General features: G+C 44.1%; 1 protein-coding gene across 3 annotated transcripts in view; it reads right to left on the minus strand.

The window, feature by feature from the left end:
• The window catches only part of C8H20orf96 (chromosome 8 C20orf96 homolog), a 292,892-nt gene that overhangs the window by 160,803 nt on the left and 104,668 nt on the right, over positions 1–27,421 (minus strand). For all 3 annotated transcript variants that reach the window (XM_030212700.1, XM_030212697.1, XM_030212698.1), the window contains 2 exons: positions 14,373–14,472; positions 12,433–12,590 (listed from right to left, as the gene is read on the minus strand). In XM_030212700.1, the coding sequence (XP_030068560.1) occupies positions 12,433–12,590; positions 14,373–14,472 (258 nt within the window). The remainder of the gene's footprint in view (positions 1–12,432; positions 12,591–14,372; positions 14,473–27,421) is intronic.

A 27,421-nucleotide genomic window follows, 5' to 3' on the forward strand; every position in this document is an offset into this window, starting at 1 on the left:
ATCAATTCTCCAACCCACAAAAAGGGTCACATACTAGACCTCGTATTCTACAAAGGGGTGGATATCCCAGAATTCTGGGATAACAGTATTGAAATAAAACTCCTATCATGGTCAGACCATTTTCTAATTAAATTCTCCCTAAGTGACCACCTGAAACAAATGGCACCTCCCAGAGTTTGGAAGGAGATCAGAGACAAAAAAAGCTGACCGCTGAGAATTTCTTAGAAGTCTTGGACTGTCCACATGTAGATGAAAAGACAACAGTATCAGAACAAGTTGACATCTGGAATACACACTTAGCCAAGACCTTAGAGAAAACAGCACCACTTAAAAAGGTCTTATGCCCCACTCACAAACGCTCACCTTGGTTTTCTCCAGAACTTCAGATCCTTAAACGCGAGGGACGAAAACTGGAAAGGAGATGGCGCAAATCTTACCTGGATGAAGACAGGCTAAACTGCAGGAAGCACATGGCAAAGAACCGCCAAGCCTTAACAGCAACCAAAAAACAGTATTTCTCTCAATGCATTGCACAGGTTGCCAATTCAACCAAGCAGCTGTTCAGTATAGTAAACAGCCTACTGCAACCCCCACAACAAAACCAGCCTACCCAGTCTAAACTGAACTGCAATGATTTTGTTGCATACTTTGCCAACAAAATTAAAAGTCTCCACCAGGATTTACAAGCAATCCCACCCAGTGCCCAACCAGTCAACCAGGGGTGCACAAACTCACCCCCTCCTAACAGAGACAGATGGAACACTTTTAACCTAATGACAGAGGCGAGCCTTGACAAAATCCTAAGAGACCTTCGACCAACTACCTGCTCCCTCGATCCCTGCCCATCAAAGATACTGCAGCAGGCAAGTATGGGCCTTATAGAAGGCGCCACAAAAGTTGTGAACACCTCTCTTTCTAATCGGCAACTACCAACAACATTAAAAAGGGCAGTGGTTTGCCCTCTGCTGAAGAAAAACAACCTTGACCAGGACAAACTTGAAAGTTACAGGCCAGTATCCAACATCCCGTTTCTAAGGAAACTCATAGAACAAACAGTCTGTGTTCAACTTAATGAATGGCTAGAAAAGAGTAACTGGCTAGATACATGTCAATCTGGACTCAGACCTGGTTATGGAACAGAAATGGTCCTCGTATCCCTGTTAGATGATCTTCGCAGAAACTGAGACAAGGGATTCACCTCGATGTTAGTACTGCTAGATTTCTCAGCAGCTTTTGACACTGTGGATCATGATATCTTGTTAGCACGACTGACAGAAACAGGTATCAATGGAACAGTACTTGCCTGGTTCAGATCCTATCTATCGGACAGACAGCAATCCATAATGTTTGGCAGCAACTCATCACCACCATGGACACTGGCCTGCGGGGTACCACAAGGATCGATACTGTCACCTATTCTGTTCAATATCTACCTCAAGCCACTAGCTGAGCTGATACACTCAGTTCTACATCTATGCGGATGATGTGCAGCTACTCATACCCATTGAACCTGACTTACCTACAGTCTTGAATAAACTGATTACTTCATCTAACATCAATTCAAGAATGGGCTAAACACAACAAACTTTGCCTGAACCCAAGTAAAACCAAGCTTCTCTGGGTCCCTAACACAAGTGGATACATACCTGATATCAAAATCCCTTTTGGGAAGTATGAACTCCCCCTCAAATCACAAGTCAGGAACCTTGGAATACAGTTAGATTCAACACTTACTCTGATTCCCCAAATCCAAGCAACCTTCAAGAGCTGCTTCTACTATTTGCGACAGCTATGCTGCCTCAATCCTTACATTGAGAAGGTAAATCTTATCCCAGTTGTGCATGCCATGGTAAAATCAAGACTGGATTACTGCAATGCACTATACAATGGTCTGACTACAAAGGGCCTGCACCAGCTCCAGTTGATTCAGAATGCAGCAGCAAGACTCATAGAAGTTTGCAAGCGACGTGACCACATCACACCATTTTTGCAAAAACTTCATTGGCTACCAGTACAATACAGGGCTAAATTTAAAACTCTATGTCTGATCTTCAAGGCCCTGAAAGGAAATGGCCCCGAGTATCTGAAGAACAGGATGATCCTCCACACACCGCAAAGGACACTAAGGTCCTCCCAAGGACTTTCACTAACTACACCCTCTCCAAAAGACATTACACGATGTGGACAATCAATGGGACACTGTTAAAAGGTACAAATTGTATTGCAATGATAGAGGATCAAATTGGAGGGGGAGGGGTTGCGCTTGCGCTATACATTAAAGAGGGAATTGAGACAAATAAACTAAACATTCCACATGACACAGATAGCAGCGTGGAACCATTATGGATAGAAATTCCATGTGTGAAGGGAAGGAGTATTCTTGTAGGGCTGTACTACCATCCACCGGGACAGAATGAACAGACGGATGAAGAAATGTTTACAGAGATTAGGAAAGCTGGCAAATTGGGCAATGCTATAATAATGGGTGATTTCAATTACCCTGATATTGACTGGATAAATGTTACATCAGGGAGCGCCAAGGAGATAAAATTTCTAGATGTAATAAACAACTGCTTCTTAGATCAGCTGGTCCAAGAACCGAGAAGAGGAGGAGCCATTTTGGATCTGGTCCTTGGTGGTGTGGGCATAGTGTGAGAGGTGGCGGTTTTGGGTCCCCTGGGAAACAGTGATCATAACATGATCAACTATGAGCTACTATCTGGGATGAACCCGCAAAAGAAATCTACTGTTGCTGCATTTATTTTTCGAAAGGGCTATAAAAATATTCAAGTAACAATACAAAGTATGGTATGGTATACTACTTGCAATGACTACACAATACGTAATAGAACATTATAATTGGTAGTGAAGGGTAAGGCAAAGTTGTAACATACAGATGAGTAAGAAAGTAAGAAGAATTAGAAAGTAAGGTGACTGATTTGAAGAAAATTGCACATGAGGTCAGATAGGTGGTTAAATATCATCTCAGCTAGGGTAGGAGTGGATAAACATGTCCCGCTGCAGTATGTGCAGCCCGAGTCAATCCTTGTGTGTGTGAGTGAGACTAACAAGTTAGTTACCTCTTCCATTAAAGGCTTGGTTGGAGAGCTTGTGTTAAGCGGAGCCTTTCAGGCAATGCATTCCAGAGTGTGGGGGCTACTCCGGAGAAAGCTCGCTTGCGGGTATCACATCTTCAGATAGACCTACAATGAGAACCTAGAGCCTCACTGAGCCACCTCACCAACCCACTCAATTATGAACGCCCACCTTCTATAACCACCCTAATCACTCCCTTCCTTCTTCTTTCTTCCCTTACTTAATCGCTACACATTACTAATTGTACCTGATATCCTCAAATGACAATCTTAACAAAACTATGTAAGCCACATTGAGCCTGCAAATAGGTGGGAAAATGTGGGATACAAATGCAATAAATAATAATAATAATAAATGGTTAAATATCATCTCAGCTAGGGTAGGAGTGGATAAACATGTCCCGCTGCAGTATGTGCAGCCCGAGTCAATCCTTGTGTGTGTGAGTGAGACTAACAAGTTAGTTACTTCTTCCATTAAAGGCTTGGTTGAAGAGCCAAGTTTTCACCTGCTTCCTGAAGTACAGATAGTCTTGTGTTAAGCGGAGCCTTTCAGGCAATGCATTCCAGAGTGTGGGGGCTACTCCGGAGAAGGCTCGCATGCGGGTATCACATCATGTAATGTCTTTTGGAGAGGGTGTAGTTAGTGAAAGTCCTTGGGAGGACCTTAATGTCCTTTGCGGTGTGTGGAGGATCATCCTGTTCTTCAGATACTCGGGACCATTTCCTTTCAGGGCCTTGAAGATCAGACATAGAGTTTTAAATTTAGCCCTGTATTGTACTGGTAGCCAATGAAGTTTTTGCAAAAAAAATGGTGTGATGTGGTCACGTCGCTTGCAACCTTCTATGAGTCTTGCTGCTGCATTCTGAATCAACTGGTGCTGGTGCAGGCCCTTTGTAGTCAGACCAATGTATAGTGCATTGCAGTAATCCAGTCTTGATTTTACCATGGCATGCACAACTGGGATAAGATTTACCTTCTCAATGTAAGGAGAGAGGCAGCATAGCTGTCGCAAATAGTAGAAGCAGCTCTTGAAGGTTGCTTGGATTTGGGGAATCAGAGTAAGTGTTGAATCTAACTGTATTCCAAGGTTCCTGACTTGTGATTTGAGGGGGAGTTCATACTTCCCAAAAGGGATTTTGATATCAGGTATGTTCCATAATCAGGTCTGAATCCAGATTGACATGGATCTAGCCAGTTACTCTTTTCTAGCCATTCATTAAGTTGAACACAGACTGTTTGTTCTATGAGTTTCCTTAGAAACGGGATGTTGGATACTGGCCTGTAACTTTCAAGTTTGTCCTGGTCAAGGTTGTTTTTCTTCAGCAGAGGGCAAACCACTGCCCTTTTTAATGTTGTTGGTAGTTGCCGATTAGAAAGAGAGGTGTTCACAACTTTTGTGGCACCTTCTATAAGGCCCATACTTGCCTGCTGCAGTATCTTTGATGGGCAGGGATCGAGGGAGCAGGTAGTTGGTCGAAGGTCTCTTAGGATCTTGTCAAGGCTCGCCTCTGTCATTAGGTTAAAAGTGTTCCATCTGTTTCTGTTAGGAGGGGGTGAGTTTGTGCACCCTTGGTTGACTGGTTGGGCACTGGGTGGGATTGCCTGTAAATCCTGGTGGAGACTTTTAATTTTGTTGGCAAAGTATGCAACAAAATCATTGCAGTTCAGTTTAGACTGGGTAGGCTGGTTTTGTTGTGGGGGTTGCAGTAGGCTGTTTACTATACTGAACAGCTGCTTGGTTGAATTGGCAGCCTGTGCAATGCATTGAGAGAAATACTGTTTTTTTGGTTGCTGTTAAGGCTTGGCGGTTCTTTGCCATATGCTTCCTGCAGTTTAGCCTGTCTTCATCCAGGTGAGATTTGCGCCATCTCCTTTCCAGTTTTCGTCCCTCGCGTTTAAGGATCTGAAGTTCTGGAGAAAACCAAGGTGAGCGTTTGTGAGTGGGGCATAAGACCTTTTTAAATGGTGCTGTTTTCTCTAAGGTCTTGGCTAAGTGTGTATTCCAGATGTCAACTTGTTCTGATACTGTTGTCTTTTCATCTACATGTGGAAAGTCCAAGACCTCTAAGAAATTCTCAGTGGTCAGCTTATTTCATCTCTGATCTCCTTCCAAACTCTGGGAGGTGCCATTTGTTTCAGGTGGTCACTTAGGGAGAATTTAATTAGAAAATGGTCTGCCCTGACGTCCGATGACATCACTGTCCTCGATGGAGGCTTGATCCCGTTGCTCCCGACCAGCCCAGCAAATATAGCGAAATTTAGCACTACAAACGACGAAATCCTTACCTCTCTTGCAGATTGAAGCCTACCTGAAGTAAGGGACGGCACGATGTCTCAAAAATTAAAAAGTTCGGAGGCCAAGGGAGGGGGACGTAGCAGTCAACGCATGTCCAAAACTCCATCGCGCCATGTCTCGCCGCAGCCCGAGAAGGCCTCAGATTTTGAATCCGGGAGATCGGAGGAAGAAACAGGTGCAGTCAGAAAATTGCATTCCGCACACCTGCTCCTCGAGCTTCGAAAAGATTTAGCGCATATGAAGGTGGACATTGTGGAAAGAATTGATAATTTGCGAGGTGAGCTCAAGGAAGTGGGAATGCGTATTGAGGACTTGGAACTGCGTATGGATGAGCACGTGGAATATGTGCAACAAATGAGGCAGCGAGAAGACGGAGTTGAAACACAGCTGACCGACTTACAACTTGATGACATTGAAAATCGCAGCAGACGCAAGAACTTGCGTTTTCGGGGAGTGCCAGAAACAGGGGCTCAGGAAGAGGTCCTGAAAATTGTACAGGAGATTTGTGGGCAATTATTAGCCGCAATGCCTGACACCCCTATGCCAGAAATTGAACGGGCACACAGAGCTTTGGGTGCTCCCCAGAATAATAAACCGAGAGACATAGTTGTCCGGTTTTGGAAGTTTTCTGAAAAAGAAATTCTACTTGCTCAAGCTCGCCAGCAGAAAGAGCTGCGATATAACGAGTCTTTGATCACAATATATCAAGATCTGTCTGCACACATGTTGCAATGGCGTAGAGAGATGAAACCGGTGTTGGCAGCCCTGAACAAACACAATGTTAAATACCGATGGACTTTTCCATTTGCATTATGTTTTGCCATAGCGGGCAAATCCCACCGGATGCGAACTGTTGCAGATGCGAAGCAGTCACTACAAGTGGCGAGCCTGATGGAAATGGAAGCTGAGGACACCACAGCGGCAGACAAGGCTCGGGACAAAGTCCGTCAATGGCAGCAAGTGTTTAATAAAGCAAAGAAGCCACGATTGGCGGCAACACGATCTGCAACCTGAACTGTGAATGGCACAAGGCTGTGTTTTATTTTTCCTTCTTGGGCTGACAAGGCTACCAGGGATATGAGAGGAGCACTGTTTTTGTAACTATATCGAGTTTGAAGAAAGGTTTCTGGGTGTGGGGGGGGGGGGGGGGGGGGGGGGGATGGGATGGAGAGCCGGGGCTGAGGCTGTTGGCCTTGTTGGGAGTTCAGTGAGGTGGAGGGGGGGGAGTCTTTTCTCTCTCTGCCACATAGAAAATATTGTTTGGGGAGGGAGGGTGGGTGGGGAATATGTTTGTTTTCAGAGCCTAAGTGGGGGGAAGTTCTATTCCAAATGAGATTTAATGCTTACATATATATCTTGCTTTCTTTTTGGAAAAAAGACGATGTCTGACTTGAAGATACTTACTTTAAATGTTAAGGGTTTAAATGCTCCAAGAAAAAGACAGTTGATATACCAAGAACTAGGTAGATTGCGTCCGCAGGTGGTAATGTTACAAGAAACACACTTGAAGCGTGCACATGAATATCTGTTTCGTCCAGCCTATTACTCAAAATTTTTTTTTGCCTCTGACATTGCGAATAGTAAGAAGCGAGGAGTGGCTTTACTTTTTCATGATAGCATACCTATACAGATCCAGCAAATCAAGAGAGACCCAGCTGGCCGTTTTCTGTTTGTTCGTGGAACGCTGGAATCCAGGGAATACACTTGGGGATCTATCTATGGGCCAAATACAGGCCAGGCCTCATTCTTTAAAACATTGAAGAAAAATGTGCGATCTGTAGAGGGAGGCTATCTTATTTTTGGAGGCGATTTTAATGCCACCATGAACCCAGAGCTGGATCGTTCGGGGACAGTTTCCCAGGTGGACAGAACACTGGCTGAACATCTGGCCTCCTATGTAGAAGAGATGGGGCTTTTTGATGTTTGGCGAGATGGGCATCCGCATGATCGAGACTACTCCTTTTATTCTTCAGTGCATGCTTCATATTCTCGCATCGATTTTCTTTTTGTAGACAAATTGCTGGGGGGACATGTGAGAGATGCACGAATAGGAAACATAACTATTTTGGACCATGCCCCCTCTATAGTACTGCTTTCTCTCTCTAGTGAGGAGGGCTCCCATAAGCAATGGGCCTTAAATAATACTATGCTTAAAGATGAACAGATTTGCAAGAATTATGTGAAAGTACTTAAAGAATATTTAAGCTTTAATTTGGGATCTGGTCCCTCCATTGCTGTAGTATGGGAAGCTTTGAAAGCAGTCTCACGAGGGCATTTTATGACAGTGGCTGGGCGCCTCAAACGGCAGAAAGAATACCTGAAACGGTATTGGAGGAACCAGATTGCAGATCTTGAGGTTCAACATAAACGTACAGGCTCCCCTATGATCTATAGATCACTCCAGAAAGCGAGATTACAGTTAGATGTACTGCTCGCTAAGGATCTTGATTTTGTCAATGAAAAACTCCATTTGCATGCTTATAAAGAGAAAAATAAAATTAGTCGCCAATTGGCACTTAGGTTGCGTAAACCTAAGGTGGATAGAAATATATTTAGGATCAAAGATAGGGAGGGTAAGATTCTCTCCACATCTCAAGCTATTAGAAACCGATTTCAGACTTTTTATGCTGAATTATACACTAATGACCCCTCTATTCAAAATACTGCTAGTCAGGCATACTTAGAGAAATTGAATCTCCCATCCCTACGACAGGAACATTGGGATATGTTGGAAGCTCAGATTGATGTTAAGGAAGTACTCACAGCTATTAAGTCACTAAAGACAGGTAAATCACCGGGTACAGATGGATATACGGGGGAGTACTATAAAGCTTTTGCCCCATACCTTGCACCAGTTTTGACTGAGATCCTAAATTATGTGCGGGAGGGAGGAAACTTACCTCCTACCATGAAGGATGCGTGGATAGCAGTTATTCCTAAACCCAACAAAGAGGTGACTGAATGCGCCTCTTACCGCCCGATTTCCATACTTAATGTTGATGTGCGTATTCTGGCTAAAGTAATGGCTACTCGGTTAGTGAATGTCCTACCAACCTTGGTGCATTCGGATCAGGTGGGCTTTCTTTTGGGAAGACAAGCCTCTGATAATATTAGGAGGACGTTGGATGTGCTATATTTGGCGAAACAACAACGATCCTCATGCTGTTTACTTAGTATCGATGCTGAAAAAGCATTCGATAGAGTACACTGGGCCTTTTTACATATGGTATTACAGAGGTTTGGCTTTGGGCCTATGTTTAGAGGCCTGATCCAGGAACTATATGCAGCTCCTAGGGCATGTGTCAGAATTAATGGCTGCATCTCTCCCTTTTTTGAAGTACACCGAGGTACACGCCAGGGGTGCCCTCTTTCCCCTCTTTTATTCGCCCTGGTAATGGAACCTTTAGCTTATAACATTAGATCTAATCATGGAATACATGGGGTGAAGGCGGGTGCCTGGGAATCCAAAATTGCCCTTTTTGCGGATGATGTTTTGCTGACACTTACCTCTCCTTTGACATCTATGCCGGCAGTGTTTGCTGAAATTGAGTCTTACAGCCAAGTCTCGGGTTTCAAAATCAATTATACAAAGACTGAGGCAATGGCAGTAGGGATGGAAGAGATAGAATATTGGACCTGTCGTCAGCTTTATAAGTTAACTTGGGTCACACAGGGAATAAGATATCTGGGTGTAACACTCACACGTAAGATGGAAGACATGAGTGCCGCTAACTATCTACCACTAATAAAGGAACTGGAGAAAGATCTGGATAGATGGGACCCACTGCATTTATCATGGTTTGGGCGAATAGCAACAGTTAAAATGAACATATTACCGCGACTGCTATATCTCTTCCAGTCTATACCTTTGCCAATTGATGAACGTATGCTTTGGTCGCTACAAACCAAGTTTCAACATTTTATATGGCAGGGTCGTAAACCTCGACTCCACAGGTCCATTTTGTATGTAGCCCGTAAAGGAAAGGGTGGATTGGGTGTGCCACATTTGGGGTTATATCACAGGGCAGCCCAGGCAAAAGCTGCCATTGAATGGTTTCATGAATCAGATCATAAACTATGGATCAGAATGGAACAATTTATGATTCGTAGCCCCCTAAAGTTAGGGCAATTACTTTGGCTGGCACCTAAATATAGATATCTTCCTCAGTCTCTTAACCCTATCATACAATATACTTTTTCATGTTGGGATAAATTAGAGCGAGTGAAAGGATTTCATGAATCAAGTTTGACACCTATAGCATATAATGCTGCGTTCCCTCCTGGATGCTCCCCTTCCCCTTTTATTAAATGGCGAAAGAGTAGGTTGATATGGTGGGGGCAACTAATGAAAGAGGAGCACTTTATTACTTTTGGAGAACTAGCAGCTGAATATGATTTACCTCAACAGGATAGGTATGCCTATAATCAGATTATTCATTTTCTTCAGACATCTGGTCTAAAACGTAAATTAAGGGGGGAGGTTACTTTGTTAGAGAGAATGTGTGTGGAGACTGAAGAAACTAAGGGACTGATCTCTAAGTTATATGGCCATATGAGGGATTCATTAGTGGTTAGCGGTAAGCACCGTGATAGATGGGAAAAGGAACTGGAGGTGACCTATACGCCTGAACTTTGGCAGCAAATGGAGCGGGCTTCGGTCCATAGCTCCAGGGCAGTCAATATCCAAGAGAACTGCACAAAGGTACTGTACCGATGGTATCTCACCCCAGTGAGACTACATTATATGTTCCCAGGGACATCAAAATTATGCTGGAGGGGATGTGGACAGGAAGGCACAATGGGACATATTTGGTGGTCCTGTAGAAAGGTAAAAGCATTTTGGAAATCGGTGCGAGGAAGAGTGCAAGTGTGGGTGGAGGGACAGATCCCTTGGGATCCGGCAGTGTTCTTATTTAGTAGATCTGTTGCCGGCTTAGTGCTGGAAGAAGCCAATTGGCTAAACACTGCTTTAATGCAGCTCGGTTGTTGATCACATGGATGTGGAAGAAGAATGAATGCCCTTCAATATGCCGCTGGTGTAATTTGGTTAGGTATATAAGTGACATGGGAAAGCTAATGGCTAAGGAACATAAAACCCTAGCAAAATGGGAACAGATATGGGCTCCTGTGATAAAGTCACTAATGTGAAAATGATGGATAGAATTCCTCTTCATGAAGGGGTGAGGGGGATGGGAGGGGTGGTTTGGAGGGGAATGGGTAAAACTGAAAAGTTTAAATGTTACAAGAAATATTATTGCTGTTGTATGAAGGTTTTCAGTAGAGAAATGTATGTATACCAGATGTTTAATGGAGAGGAACCTGTATGATTTTTGTTTGAAAAGCTTCAGTTGTAATACGTGGATTCCTTCAATAAAGATTCTTGTTAAAAATAAAATAAAAAAAAAAGAAAATGGTCTGACCATGATAGGAGTTTTATGATAGGAGTTTTATTTCAATACTGTTATCCCAGAATTCTGGGATATCCACCCCTTTGTAGAATACCAGGTCTAGTATGTGACCCTTTTCGTGGGTTGGAGAATTGATCACCTGTGTAAATCCTAGTTTGTCATCGTGTCCAGAAAGGCAGCTGTGGTGGTATCTGGGGTTTTGATGTGTAGATTGAAGTTTCCCATGATCACCAGCCTAGGGTAATTCAGGGTCACTTGAGTACATAAGTACATAAGTAATGCCACACTGGGAAAAGACCAAGGGTCCATCAAGCCCAGCATCCTGTCCACGACAGCGGCCAATCCAGGCCAAGGGCACCTGGCAAGCTTCCCAAATGTACAAACATTCTATACATGTTATTCCTGGAATTGTGGATTTTTCCCAAGTCCATTTAGTAGTGGTTTAAGGACTTGACATTTCTCTTGCTCCCCTGCTCTTTTTACTCTTAAAGATGATGTTCTTTTCTATCTAAGTGGTATTTTGTAAACTGCCTTGTTATGTACGTCAGGAAAGGTGGTATATCAAGTTTAGTAAACCATACTGTATGTTTCTTCTTGTGCTCTTCACTCACAAGATGATAATTATTATCTATTTACCCTCCTTCAAAGGCACATCAGGAGTCCAATTGCAATTCTTCCTTTTATGCTTTAGCACCCCTGCTCTGGAATTCCTTGCCTAAAAACACCTTTGTATCAAATAGTTGTTACCACGATTTAAAGCAGGTCTTAATGCTCATTATTTCTCCTTGGCCTTTGGGGGTGATGGCATCCTGATTTGAGGTCTTGTCGTTGTCCGTGGTTGGATTTCTTTTTGTGATGTTGTGTCTGACCTTTCTTGCTTTCGTTAGTTGTTATTTGTAAACCACTCTGATATCCTATTTAAGGGCAGTATATCGAGAATTGTACTAAACATTAACATAGACATAGACATGAAACTGAATATCCATCAACCAAATCAGCTTGGCTAGTGATTATGTCCCTGACAATTGTGGTTCTGTTTCCATTTTTTCCCACCTCATCCATACTGTATTTCCTCCATCACCAATGTACTGTAAACCACTCTGGTGTTTCTCCATGCACAGAGTGGTACACAAAATGTTGGAATAAACTAAAATAGACCCACACCATCTGGAATGCTTTAGCAAGGTAAAGAAAGAGGTGTTACAGGAATGATACACAGATGAAGGAAAAGGATGAGTGGGGGTTGGCAGGAATGAAAAAGAAAAGGAGGGGAATGGAATGGAAGGATAGGCAAGGAAAAAGTGGACTGGGGCGTGCCGCGTAAGAGATCTGACAGAGGTTGAGAAAAGCTAAGAAAGTGTCAGAAGTTAGGAGAGAATGAGGGAAAAAGATGGAACTTGGTGACACTATGGTAGAAACTGCTCATGTGGATGGTACAAACAACATGAGGTGGAGACTTCTCCCCATCTGCAGCTATTATATGATTATAGTAGTGTGCATCTACAACGCCCCCCCCCCCCCCCCCCCCCAAAAAAAAAATAAAAGGACAGATGTGGATACTTCAGTACTGCTTGTTCCAGCCCTCTCCACTCAGTACTGCCTGTTCTGATACTCTTGCTGATGTCTTGTCACCTGTTGTGCTTCTTTGTGCTCCTGCAGTTCCCTCTGCAGCTGGCCAATACGGAGCATATTTCCTGGAAACTCCTTATCCCTGTAAGTTCGCAGAATTTGCAGCTTCTCCTGTGATGCCTGCAGCTTACTGTCCAATTCATGCAGCTCCCTCTGCAGCTCTAAACGAAGAGCAAGAACATGAATTTATTTTCATTCATTTAATATATTTATAACCTATCATAAACATCTAAGCAGTTTACAATAATGCGTTCCTAAAGCTTAAGGTGAAATCAAATATTAAAACCAGGGCATCACATTTTTCCTCAGCTCCTCCAGCCTGTTTCCTAATCCAGCATACATTCCTCCATTCCTTCTCTAGTCTCATACACATCCAGTCCTAATCTCACTCAACCTAACCTCACTTACATGCACCCCCTTCTTGACCTCAAGTGCATTCTCTGATCAGTATATGGAAAAAAAGTAAAAGCAGAGTTGGACTTCCTCCTGTATTTCACCCAGGGGCGTAGGCAGACACCCAATTTTGGGTGGGCCTGGGCCCAAGATGGGTGGGCAGAAGAACTCTGCCCTATTCCACAAGTGCTTTGGTCTCTCCCAGACATCCCCTAACCTTTTAAATAGCAGACTTTCACCGGCAGCGAGCAGCAACTAATACACACTGCTCATGTTGGCCCCACAGCCTTCCCTCTGATGCAACTTCCTGTTTCCGCAATGGTGGGAATACATCAGAAGGAAGGCTGTGGGGCCGGTGTGAGCAGTATGTATCAGTTGCTGCTCGTTCAGGCGAAGATCTGCTATTTACAAGGTATGCAAGAGGGATAGTTGGGAGTTTTTGGCTGGTGAGGCTTAGGGATCCCTGCCAGCCACATCGTAGGTGTGCTGCTACTGGGTGGGCCTAAGCCCAAAGTGGGTGGGCCTGGGCCCACCCGGGTCTACCCTTGGCTACGCCAGTGATTTCACCAAATACCAAAATAGAAGGGGTGCATATTTCTTAAAGCTAACATATTCCAATCCTTAAATATATTTTTTTCTTTCTACCTTTGAGTAATCAGTTCTTCCCCTGTCTGATCATCATTTGATAATTTCATGTTTAACCTCCCTCCCCATAGCCTCATCCAATCACCATTGACACATTTAGGAATCATCAGACTACTGACCCTTGCACTCTTTGCCACTGTCTCATCTCTCCTCTCATCCACGATATTATCAGATTCTGTTGATTAGGTGGTCTCTTCCTGTAACACTATACTGTCCCTCTGCTCTGGACACTCTTGCTCCTCTTGTTCTCCATATTCTAAGGTGTACCAAACTTCAGCCTTGGCTAACCTCCAGAATCTGCTATCTATGTTCCTGTGCCCACTCTCCTGTTGGCTAAAATCCCGTGCCCATACGGACTTCATACATTTCAAATTCTTGCTGATCTCCTTCCAGTCTGCTCTTGCCCTTGCAAACAAGAGTACTATGTCCATCTGAGAAACGTTTTTGATTCCAACCCTCATCATCTCTTTGACACCCTGAGCTCTCTCCTCAAACTGCTCCTGTCTCCAACTCCCGTTCATTTTCAGCCCAAACTATGGCTTAATACGTCTATAACATCTGGCAGTCATCACATGCCCCGACAGTCCTGGATATTCAATGCCGGTGCCTGGACATGGCCTGGCATTGAATATCTGGGGCTAATTTAGCAGTTAACATAGTCAGCAATTTAAAAAACCACTGACCGTCAGCTGAATATTGACTGGAGAACAGCAAACCTTTCAGTCTGAGTCCTACTGGACCCAGTCCAAAATGGGATGGGACTAATGAAATGGAGGGCCCTGCTGATCTTATCAAGCTAACAATATCAGCTGCAATCATACACCACCTGCTCACTTCACCATCGGATAGATCAAAAGCACATGCAGGTCATAACTTTCCTTCTTCTAGAACTAAAATCACATCACCTCCCAACTGTTTCTCCACCATTTCTTCAGCCTCCTTAAGATCTTGTTTTGCCATCTCTACTTGCTGCTGATTCCACTGCTGCATGGACATGGTGGATTTCTACAGAAAAAGAAGTTCAATCTGCATCTGTGGGTCAGAAAATATTCCACCTAGCTATAATTTAGCCTTCAGTGCTGAACAAAATAAGCATGGATATGTAAGTATAAGGGACCAGTGAACATAAGCATCAGGTTGGGTCAGACCAATGGACCATCAAGCCCAGAATCTTCTCTGATAGTGGCTAATCCAAGGCACTTGCAAGTAACTCTCTAATATGAAAACCCTCTCAATGTTATTCACTCCCAAAATTCAAAAAGAGAAGACCCTAAGACTACCTGGCTTAATATTTGTTGAAGTAGATGTCCTCTACAAAGTCATCCAAACATTTTAAAATCACAGTTATGTTATTAGCCTTGATCACATTCTCTGGCAGCAAATTCCATTGTTTAATTATGTGCTGAGTGAAAAAACACTTTGTAAAATTTTGCTTTAAATCTGTTACTAGTTAGCTAGATTGTCCCCTAGTCCTAGTTCAATTGGATGTTCCATGTCCCCAAAAATTTCCGTGGTCAATATTCAAAGCATTTTGACAGGCCAGAGATAGCTCCTGGCTGGTTGAGTCACTTGTTTGGGGCTAACTGGTCATATTCAACCGCACTTAACCAGATAACACCACTGAAAATGTCCTGTTAGCGCCATGGGCGTAGACTGGGGGGGGGGGGGCGAGGGGGGGCAATGCTCCCCCAAACGACGACGAGGCACCGCCGCGCCAGTAGTTAAGAAAAAAAAAAAGCAGGCACGCGCTCCTCTCCGCTTGGCTTCCCTGCCCTCTCTGTCTGCGTCCCGCCTTCCTCTGACGTCATTTCCTTTCGGGCGGGACGCAGACAGAGAGGGCAGGGAAGCCAAGCGGACGGAGAGGAGCGTGTCCATCTACCCCACTCTCTTCCTCCCTCCCTCCGGCGCAGGCAACAGTCTTTTTCAGCATTCCTGGCAGCAGTAGCGATGTACACGCTGCCTTCGGCTCTGCCCCGAAGCCTTCTCTTCCTGTTCCCGCATAGGTGGGAACAGGAACTTGAAGAGAAGGCTTCCGAGGCAGACCGAAGGCAGCGTGTACATTGCTACTGCTGCCAGGAACGCTGAAAAAGACTGCTGTCTACGCTGGAGGGAGGGAGGGAGGAAGAGAGGGGGGGGTAGACGGAGTCACGATCTTGGACCTCGCGGGGGGGGGGCAGAAGGAAGACGGATGGAACTGGGAGGGGTGGGGAGCAGATGGAAGATGGATGGGACTGGGAGGGGTGGGGAGCAGAGGGAAGGAGCAAGAGATGGATGGGACTGGGAGCGTTGGGAGCAGAGGGAAGGACCAGGAGATGGATTGGACTGGGAGGGGTGGGGAGCAGAGGGAAGGAGCAAGAGATGGATGGGACTGGGAGGGGTGGGGAGCAGAGGGAAGGAGCAAGAGATGGATGGGACTGGGAGGGGTGGGGAGCAGAGGGAAGATGGATGGGACTGGGAGGGGTGGGGAGCAGAGGGATGGACCAGGAGATGGATTGGATTGGGAGAGGTCAGGCACAGCAGAGGGAAGGAGCAGAAGATGGATGGGATGGAGGGATGGTGAGCAGAGGGAAGGAACAGAAGATGGATGGGACTGGGAGTGGTGGGGAGCAGAGAGAAGGAGCAAGAGATGGATGGGACTGGGAGGGGTGGGGAGCAGAGGGAAGGAGCAAGAGATGGATGGGACTGGGAGGGTGGGGAGCAGAGGGAAGCCTACTGGAAAGAAGACACTGCATAAAACAGAAGACACTGGAACCAAAGCGAATAGAAAAACTAAATGATCAGACAACAAAGGTAGATAAAAGTATTTTATTCAGAATTTATTAATTGAAATATGTCAGCTTTTTGAAATGTGAATCTGTGATATTTTGCCTGTAAATTTCAATTCCTTCCTCCATATTAGCATATTCATTTGCATATGTGTATATGCAAATGAATATGCTAATATGCTCCTCCCATCCTTTGCCCCCCCCCCCCCCAAATGAAAGAGTCAAACTACGCCTATGGTTAGCGCCCAACTGGAAACTGGCTATTTTGGTTCTGGGGCGGAGTCAGCACTTGGCCGGTTAAGGGCCAATATTCAGCACTTAACCACCTATGATAACCACACAAACACCATGTTTTTGCTGGCTTCTCTCAAACCAGAAATTCAATGCCGGAGCCTGGTCATGGCTTGTACTGAATTTCTGGGGATAACACAGGTGGCGGTCAGCAAAACACTGATCACCACCAACTGAATATCAGGCCCCCCATTCTTGGAGACATCATAAATACAGATAAAACAGAAACAAAAGAAAGGAAAATTGACAAACTTTCAAAGTTAGAACCAAAATGCACATAAGTGAGAAACAGATATTCATGACAGACATGGATGTGAGTAGTTACAAGTGTGGAGTGCTGATGGATTTCGGAGACTTGTGAGATTCTCCAGACGTATCTACCAAGAGAGTAAGGTCCAGAATGTGGGGTTCAAGTCTTGATTGCAGGAGGTGGGATGTGAAAAAATAATATGTAAGATATAAAGAGAAGAGTGGTACTGGTGGGGCATAAAAAATGTAACAAAAACTAAAGAACTTTGGAAGATGGGGGGTGGGGTAAGACTGGAAATGAGGGCTAAAATACAGAGAGGGGAACAGGGGAGAGATGTTGGTACCGAGTGAGGTGTGTCAGAGGAAAGAGCATAATTTTATGTCTGACGTTGTGTCTGGGAAAAATGGCAGAACAATTGACAGGGTTCTTGCTCAGAATTTTGCTGTAACATAGTTCTTATGCAGACCTACAAAGGATAACTCCATAATAACAGCAGTGTTCATCATACACACCCCTCTCTTCTCTTTCCAAGGCTACTCTGCCTGTGGGCAGCATGGCTGCGGTGCTCATTATTACATTGTACATGAGCATAAAACAGTTTCACTGATCAATGCAATAAACCTGGATAGGTTTCTACTACTGCTCTCCTGTTTCCTTCAAAATATTTATTAAAAGGCAGAGTACAGTTTCACTGAAAAAAAAGGAAAACTGCAGGCACAGCATTTTCATTATAGAAGTGCAATCTTCAGCTGCACACTGAGACCAAGCCTTTTGTTTTAAAGCAGGTACTGTTTGTAGCACAGCTGGCAGTGGCACTCAACAGAACACAGTCCAATCTTCTCCCCCTCCCCGTAAGAGATTTGACAAGCCCTGTAATGGGAAAACGAAGTTACTTACCTGTAACGGAAGTTCTCTGAGGACAGCAGGATAAGTCAGCCATATGTAGGTGTCAACATCCAATGGCTCCCCTTAGATGGAAATGCTCTCCAATAGCTCAGATTGTTTTTTTAATCCCTCTGAGCTTGTGCAGTAGATGCCCCTGCTGGGCGAGTCCAGGCCAACCCCCTTCCTGCCACAGTCAATCCCTAGCTAAAGATGGATCCTCCAACGGGAGATGGGTGGGTTGTGTGGCTGACTTATCCTGCTGTCCTCGCAGAACTTCCATTACAGGTAAGTAACTTTGTTTTCTCCTAGGACAAGCCGGATGCGTCAGCCACATGTAGGTGACTGCTGAGCCAAGGGTTGTAAGGAGGTTTTGATGACTCTGTGTGTTTTTGGTCCTTATGGCCCTTGATGTGCTGAGGTAGGAGGGTCCGGTCCAATCCAGAGATTTAGGAAAGCCAAGTAGGAGAGACTACATTTGTTAGCATTGGAGAGTCAAAGGGGTCAGTGTACAAAACACTAGAACATCCACTGACAGACTTCTGAATATGTGATAGCGAGACTCTGTTTGAGTGTGGTCCCTGTTGATGTAATGTTCTATAACAAAAGAGAGGGAACGAAGAACAAACTAAAGTCCAAACAAAAAAAACAGCACCACGGGCCTTTAAAAATGGAACACAGTTCTTTAATGAATGAGCCTTGACAAAAAGACCCGACACGGGCCGTGTTTCGGTGACTAGCACCTGCGTCAGTGGTCTAATTGAAAAAACACTCCATGTTTTTCTGTCAAAATGTCATATTCTGGTTATGTGACTAATCCTGCCTAGTAGGAGTGAATCTAAAAACCTATTCACTCCTTAATTGTTCCTAAAAACAGTTCCTAAAAGTGTGTTCTCTCTTCTACTCCGGAAGTGCTGTGGCATGTAATGCTGAATGCCACAGCACTTCCGGAGTAGAAGAGAGAACACACTTTCAGGAACTGTTTTTAGGAACAATTAAGGAGTGAATAGGTTTTTAGATTCACTCCTACTAGGCAGGATTAGTCACATAACCAGAATATGACATTTTGACAGAAAAACATGGAGTGTTTTTTCAATTAGACCCCTGACGCAGGTGCTAGTCACCGAAACACGACCCGTGTCGGGTCTTTTTGTCAAGGCTCATTCATTAAAGAACTGTGTTCCATTTTTAAAGGCCCGTGGTGCTGTTTTTTTTGTTTGGATGTAATGTTCTAGCAATCTGAAGAACATGGCAGAAATACAGTCAGTCTGAATAACGACCCCAGGCACTTGTAGTGTTACCCTAAGACCCTGATGGCGAACCTATGACACGCGTGTCAGTACTGACACGCGTAGCCATTTTCGATGACACGCGGCCACATGTGGCCGCATACAGAGAAGCAGCGGTGTTCCTTGCTGACACCCGGGCGGATCGCCGATGCGCCCCCCCCCAAGGTGCAGTGCTACCTCCCCCCCCCCCCCGGCGAAATCACTCCCCCCGGTGCATGTTTACCCGTGTGCGCTCCTATTGGCTCCCTCCGAGTCCTCCGCTCGTTCCCTCCCTGCTGCTCCCTCTGCCCCGGCTCCTGCACGGCCGTTTGACCTCACTTCCGGCCGGCGGAGCAGAGAGCAGCGGAATGCCGTGGGGGACGCATCTCTGAGGGCCCTGTGATCGCCATTACCAGCAACCACATAACCACAGCAACCATCATCCAATCTACTGTTCTGGGGTGTCGTGGATTTCTAATTGACCATCATTACTGAGATAGGTGAGGGGGAGGCTGGGAGAGGCAAGGGCATATGCTATGGGTGCCGTTTCCCGCCATTAGAAATAGCGGCAGCCATCTTAATTTACATAAGGTGGTCAGTTAGGCTAGTTAACCCCTAATTGCCTGCAGGGCTAACAGGCTATCTATAATTCTATCTTCTGTCACTGCCCCCCTGATGGAGAACCCAAAAAATAAAAAACCAAGGTTAAGTAAAGGAAGTGGTAGTAGCAGTAGCCGACCCTTTCAAGAGACATGGACCGAGATGTATGGCATTATAGAAAAAAAATGGCAGATCATTTTGCGTTCTATGTACTGAAACGGTAGTAAGCAGAACGTGGAATATAAATAGACATTTTGAAACTAATCATTCCCAGCTCTTAAAAAAAAGTGAGGATGAAAGAAAGGAATACATTTCCAGGCAGCTACACTTTTATAAGAGCCAATCTAATTCCATCCTTACATTTGTAAAAGGTTCTACAAATTTAACATCTGCAAGTTTGAGCATTGCTCACTCCATAGCTCAGCATGGAAAAGCACTCAGTGAGGGAGGATTTATTAAAGAAACTGTCCTAAGATGTGCACCAGTTCTATTTCACGATATGCAGAATAAAGATGCAATTATTAAGAGAATATCTGAGTTACCAGGAAATTTGGAGTGCCTGGATCCGATTACCAGACACTTTTAGCACCCTGAAAAATATAGCAATGGCTTTACTCACAATTTTTCCCTCTACGTACTTTTGTGAAACCTTATTCTCAGCGTTAAATAATATCAAAACCAACAAAAGAAACAGATTGAAAGATGAAGTTAGTAGCGCTTGCTTGGGCTTGAAGTGTACAAAATACCAACCTTCAATTGAAGATTTAGCCAATGAAATTCAGCAACAAAAAAGTCACTAATAGGCAGATTAGTTAAAGAATTCCCCCTCCCCCTCACTTATCTTAGTTCACGGCACCCCACACAAGTTAAATAATACCAAGACCAACAAAAGAAACCGATTGACCGATGAACAAAGAAGACACTAAGCAGGTAAGTTAAATAATTAGTTTTTGGTTTATTAAATACAGTTATATATTACAATTATACATTTTTGTTATTTAAACTATAAGTATCGTGAAATTATGGGTTTTTTTCTCGAAGTGACACACCACCTGAGTTATGCTCGGTTTTTTGGCGAATTTTGACACACCAAGCTCAAAAGGTTGCCCATCACTGCCCTAAGAAGTGGAAGAGGAGTAATACTAGTATGTAGTCTGAGTGACAATGACCCATACTAATGATTGCCCGGATGGGCAAATCATAGTACCCATATCCCATCTCTGTGAGGTCACAGGGATGGGTGATGATAATGGGTTTAAGGGGGCTGTGGATGAGGGGCTCCAAGAACTGGAGAGCTGTGGAAGGGCCCAGAGTGTGGCTAATCTGGGATTTGGACATAGGTCCCTTGGTTTGAAGTCCACTGTACTAACCACTAGGTTGCCCCTGGGTTGTGGTCCCGAAGGGGTAAAAACTGAAAGGGGGCTAATACGTGTCTGAGATAGTCATAGAATCTCAGTAGACAGCATAAGGATGGAGGGAGGATGAAGGCAGAGCTAGGAGGTAGCACAAGGGGTATATACATTTATGGAACCAAACATGTTGGCCAGTGACTCATTGGGTCTGCATATAAGGACATGGGGCTATATTGTTGTATAGTCACTGTGCTAACCCAGTTGCTGTCATCGCCTCCTTACCCCATAAATATAGAGTTTATATGTATCTGACCATGGGGTCTTCATAGCAGTATTTCCTGGTGCATTGGTGAATAAACCGCTACTCCAGGGATTGTAGGATTGGTGTGTAATTGAAATGCGGTACCAAAGGAAGCCCGTTTGGCATTGCTAGGGGTCAGTCCATAGATTTGGAACGATTCCGGTTGCTTTCTGTGTGAATGCTGTCCCAGATAAGGCCACCTGGGAACTATTTGGTGTTATCCCATTGATTTTTTTTTGCCAATTCCATTTCAAAAGAGGTCGCTTATATATATATATATATATATATATATATATATATATATATATATATATATATACATACATACACAAACATTATACATGTATATATGTATGTCAATATCTGTGTGTGTGTGTGTATATATATATATATATATATATATATATATATATATATATATATAAAGGTCCAAATCTCTATCAATGTATATAAGAACAGAGTAATTTGGGTCGACTGATCCACCCCGGTTTGAAAACTGTACAGTTGGGTCCTTGTTTGTGCTTGTTTCCCAGGGAGGGGGGTGGGGTTCATAGACTAGATACCCTGGAAGGCATGGCAATACAACCCCCCCCCCCCCCAAAGGGGTGAAGTAGGAAGTTGGCATGTGAAGGGCCCAGATGTTGCCAGATTGGGTTCAGCCATTTTGTTTGGCCAGTGACAAGTTTCAGTCAGTGGTGGGTTTCAGTCCTTAGGTAAAGTTGATCCTAAGCTCTGGACATCATTTTCATTAGGCCAGTGACAAGTTTCAGTCAGTGCTGGGTTTCAGTCCTTAGGTAAAATTGGTCCTGGACATCGTGATTAAAGTAAATGAGTCTTACCATAAAGTGTGTGACACTTAAAATGTACCCCAAATACAAGGGATTTGGGCTAGGGTTCATAGAGAATGGAGTGGTGGCTTTTTCGCCAACTTCCCTTCTTTCTTCCCACAGGAGAAGTATACCCCATTAGGGTTACAGTGTAGGATTCCTGGCCAGTTCCAACAAAATGGAAAGTGACTCAGAGCTTTGTTATTGGTGTTCCGAGCAGAGTTATTATTAGCCCCTACCTTCTCTTAGGGGTAAAATCTGCACTAACATGCAGAGGCTGGAGCAGAGTGCTGGGCAAATGGGAGTGAGAGGACCTATTTGGCAAGGGTGGCAAGGACCCATTGGACAGTCAAAGGACATGGTCTCACCCGGTTTGCACAGTGCTCCTTGGTGCAGGGTTTTTTTTTTGGTGTATGTCCTCTCATGATCTAATGAGGGTTTGGGGGGTGTCATGGGTCACCCTGGGAATCCTGTGCTCCCCATGCGACTTAAATGCTGGTTTAATCAGTATGTAGTAACTGCGTCAGTTGAGGGACCAGCGACACTGATGGTCAGAAGCAGAGAGCGACAATATACACCCTTAGAGAGGCACAGGCCAATCAGGGAGTTGTGTGCAAAGGTATGGATAAGCACAAGATATCAATGCCTGGAACACAGCAGGGCCCTGGCTGTAGAATAGTAAAAGCAGGGGTGTGAGCCCTGAGGACTTGAAATCGGGCTTCACCAGTTCAGTCTGCATTTATGAAACACTATGCCATTGTCCCAGAAGGTGAATTGGGGAGCTAGGTAGGGAGGGTCCCCTCGAGAGTGGTGTGGATACTGCAGTGGCTAAGACAGACCCTTTATGGATGGAAGATGCCAAAGTTGTAGCGTGATTAACGCACTAGTGTGTAGCCAGTACATCTAGAAGACTAGTACGTTTGTGGATGCATGAAGTTAACAAAATGAGAAATCCTGTAGTTCTCAGGGGCAGGCCAATCCGTGATCCTTTTGGTAGAGTGGCTGCCTCCTGTAAGACTAGCACAGTCAGAATGGTGGAAGAGTATGTACAGCTGCCACAGATATAAGCTGAGTTGTTGCACAACAGCCGTGGTAGGATGTGTGACTAACCACATTGGATGTTGCACAGAAGGTAGTGCAACATAGGAACAAGACATAAGAACATAAGAATAGTCATACTGGGTCAGACAAATAGTCCATCTAGCCCAGTATCCTGTTTTCAAAAATGTCCAAGCCAGGTCACTAGTACTAGATAGACACCCCAATAGTGGCAACAGTCCCTGCTACCAATCTCTGGGCAAGCATTAGCTTCCCCATGTCTGTCTCAGGAGTCTTGAGGTCTTACACACACAGGGTAAATATATTTCACTATAGTTGTATCACCTCTAATACACACAATACTACTAACAACTATGCATATGCCAAAATTCCTTTATTAAATGTTACAATAAACAAATGAATTACAATTCTATTAAACTACTAATGTATATGCCCATATCACTCACACTTCTACATACAAATCACATTCACCTCTCTCATACTCTCACATACCATACACAAATTACAAACATTAACCTTCTCATAAATATATAGCATAATATGCAACATGGGGCCAGATTGATGTAAATGGCATTTAACTCCAAACGCAACAGTTCATCTTTACTGGTATTACTTGAATCAGATATTTGAAGAGTGAGTGGCTGCGCAAAACCGCCAACCCACGTTCTTAATTAGAAAGTTATAAAATCCTCCCAGAAGACAGCAAGCCGACTTGGTCACCACAAAAGTTGCAAATCAGGATATTCCAAACAGTTACATGTAGGCACCATCTCCTTCGATGTGGAAACAATGGCACCCAATAAGTTGCATTTCAAATCTGCCTGTAAGATCATTTAACAACAGCGATACTTCATCCAATACACTGGACCATTTCTCTGAAAAGACGCTAGTGTTGAGTAATGACCCAGACGTTGTGGGCTGGCTGATATATATAGATGATGTTCTTCTAATTTGGAGGGGCAATATGGCAAATTTAAATTTGTTCATAGAGTATTTAAACTCTGTGGATCATAATATTTTCTTTGAACATCACATTGGTGGGTTGAACGTTAATTTTTTGAACGTTAATTTGTGTTGGACTGGTCATCAGTTCACTACATGTTCATATTGTAAGCCCACTGATCGTAACACCATTCTACACTATCGAAGCCACCACCCTCAAAGTCTGAAAAACAGTATTCCGGGTACTCAGCTCCTGCGGATACGTAGGTTGTGTAGTTCACGAGATATGTTCCAGGAACAGGCAAGGCACGTTAGCCCATTTTCAGCAGCGGGGGTATCCTTCTAAGGTATTTCGAAGGGTGGCTAAACGTGCATTTAATGTGCAACGGGAGTGGCTTTAAGTTCAGTGTCCAAGTCTCCAGCGCGTCTGACATGCATGCTGCCGTACACCCATGCATCAGTTGTACAAATAGTTAAGAAACGGTGGTCAATATTGTATATACATCCGCAGTTTCAAAACATGCTGATGTTTGCGTTCACTAGAGTCAGAATTTGGGGGACTCTTCCTGCATAGGAGACAGAATGATCGTGATAGCAATCAAACGGCAAGTGATAGGGGTCATTTCAGCTGTGGTCAGTGTGTGTATTGTCCATATGAATTGCAGGTGAATGAGATCTTGATACCGCACTGGCGAGGCCAAACGTTTCAATTACAGGGGCACACTGACTGTAATTCTGCCCAATGCATATATGACATCATTTGCCCTTGTGGCTTGTGGTACATTGGGCAGACGGGCCGGAAAGTTAAGACCCATATTGCTCAGCATCTGAGCAACCTTCGCCTGCAACGTGTGGAAGCCCCTCTCGTGTCTCACTGCCTACAGGCAGGGCATGTACCTTACGATTTAAGATTTGTAGTGCTGCAGATGGTTAAAGTTCCCCGGGGGGGGGGGGGGGGAATGTGTCTTTAATGTTATTAAGGAAAGAGCAGCGTATTATTTTTCAACTACTGCCCCGCAGGGCATTAATAGTGAAATTGAGTGGCTCGCCCTTTAAACTGATGGGGTTATACAGAAGGGAATCCTGGCATGCTCCATACGCATGCGTAGTGTATGACGTTTCCGCTGCACAGCACTGGCGCGTGAGTGAGTTACCAGTGACCCGTGTGGTGGCTGGTAAGAGAATTAAAGAATCGGGTTTAATGTAAAATGTGAAGTAGGTGAGAGTTTGAATAAATGTTTGGGTTTGGTTTTGATGTGTATATTTTTCATTATGCAGACCCCCGATGACGCTCATTCGAGCGAAACACAAATCGTGTTGGGTCATTACTCAACACTAGCATCTTTTCAGAGAAATGGTCCAGTGTATTGGATGAAGTATCGCTGTTGTTAAAGAATCTTACAGGCAGATTTGAAATGCGATTTATTGGGTGCCATTACTTCCACATCGAAGGAGATGGTGCCTACATATAACGGTTTGGAATATCCTGATTTGCAACTTTTGTGGTGACCAAGTCGGCTTGCTGTCTTCTGAGAGGATTTTTCACCTGATGAATACAACTTTTTAATCAAGAACGTGGGTGGGCGGTTATGCGCAGCCACTCACTCTTCAAATATCTGATTCAAGTAATACCATTAAAGATGAACTGTTGCGTTTGGAGTTAAATGCCATTTACATCAATCTGGCCCCATGTTGCATATTATGCTATATATTTATGAGAAGGTTAATGTTTGTAATTTGTGTATGGTATGTGAGAGTATGAGAGAGGTGAATGTGATTTGTATGTAGAAGTGTGAGTGATATGGGCATATACATTAGTAGTTTAATAGAATTGTAATTCATTTGTTTATTGTTTTAATAAAGGAATTTTGGCATATGCATAGTTGTTAGTAGTATTCTGTGCTAGTCTTGAGGTGGTAGAAGTGCACTGAGAGTAAACTGGGAAGAGATGTGAGGCAATTGGGTGGTGGGCAGGTGGAGGTTACAAAGGAGTGATGAAGGAGAAATTAGATCTTACCTGTTAATTTGCTTTTCTTTAGTCCCTCCAGACCGGACCAGGATTGGACTGATGGGTTGTGCACGCCTATCAGCAGGTGGAGACTGAGAAAATTCTAAGACTAGAGAGCCAATGAGAGCCCTGGCCATGTGACCCTAGCCTCAGTATTTGACTAACAAAGCAGGAAAGAAAGAAAGACCAGCCTTCTGTGCCACATGGAATCATAGCAGCCACAAAGCACTCGGCAATGCCGAGTATTAGAGCTCACCAGGAACTCTAACCAGAGAAGTGGTATGGCTCACTTGTATTAGAGCTCACCAGCAACTCTCACCAGAGAAGTGGTATGGCTCACTTGTATTATATATACACACACACACAACTGAGCCCACCAGCAACTCTCACCAGAGACGTGGAATGGCCCACTTAAAGTTCTATATATATACTAGCATATGGTCTTTTTTTTTTGTATTCCGTGAGTTGAAAGGAACGATATCACTGCAAACGTAAGAAAAAAGAAAATGTGAAAAGTTGACTAAACATGGGAGGGGCCTGGTCCGGTCCGGAGGGACTAAAGGAAAGCAAATTAGCAGGTAAGATCTAATTTCTCCTTCCTTAGCATCCCTCCGGACCGGACCAGGATTGGACTGATGGGAAGTACCAAAGCAGTAATGTTAAGGGAGGGACCCTATCAAACCCACTGGGCATACTGGAGTTGCAAAGACCGCCTACTGGTGACAATGACCATCTAGTGTGTAGTAAACAGAAAAAGAATGAAGGGAAGCCAATGTTGCCGCCTTACAAATGAGCGCAGATGGCAGTCAAAAAATCGCTCTGCCAAGGAAGAAACGCTTATCAAGTTGTGGAATGTGTCCTAACACTCTCTGTAACTGCACTCCTGGTGAGAAGACAATTAGAAGTTCTGATCTCCTTAATCCATCGAGATATAGTGAGAGACTGCCAAAACCTTACGCCGACTGGCTAGAAGGCCAAAAAGACCATCTGAGCGCCAAAAATGTTCAATAGCTGTCAAATACCATGTAACAGTTCTCTGAATCACTAAGGGCTCTCTTAATATCTAAATTATTCAGCTTCCTGTGAGCTTGAACTCCCGAAGACCTCAGAAGAGAAATAAAAAACTGATTGGGAAAGATGAAAACGTGAAACTACGGTAGACAGGAAAGAAGGAACCAGATGTAGAAGTATTCGAAACGTAGAAGTACTTGTTTCTCGGAAACCAAAAGAAAATTCCAAAAAGAAAAAACGGAGACGTGCAGGAAAGAAACTTGCAGTCCTGAGACTCTCCTAGTTGAATCAAAGGCTACTAAAAACAGTGTCTTAAGAGAGAAAATCTTTAAAAAAAAAAAAAAACAACAACAGCTGCAACCTGCAGGGAAAGAGAAGAGAGAGAACAACCATTATCC

The sequence above is a fragment of the Microcaecilia unicolor genome, chromosome 8, assembly GCF_901765095.1.
Source record: "Microcaecilia unicolor chromosome 8, aMicUni1.1, whole genome shotgun sequence".
Classification (NCBI taxonomy): domain Eukaryota; kingdom Metazoa; phylum Chordata; class Amphibia; order Gymnophiona; family Siphonopidae; genus Microcaecilia; species Microcaecilia unicolor.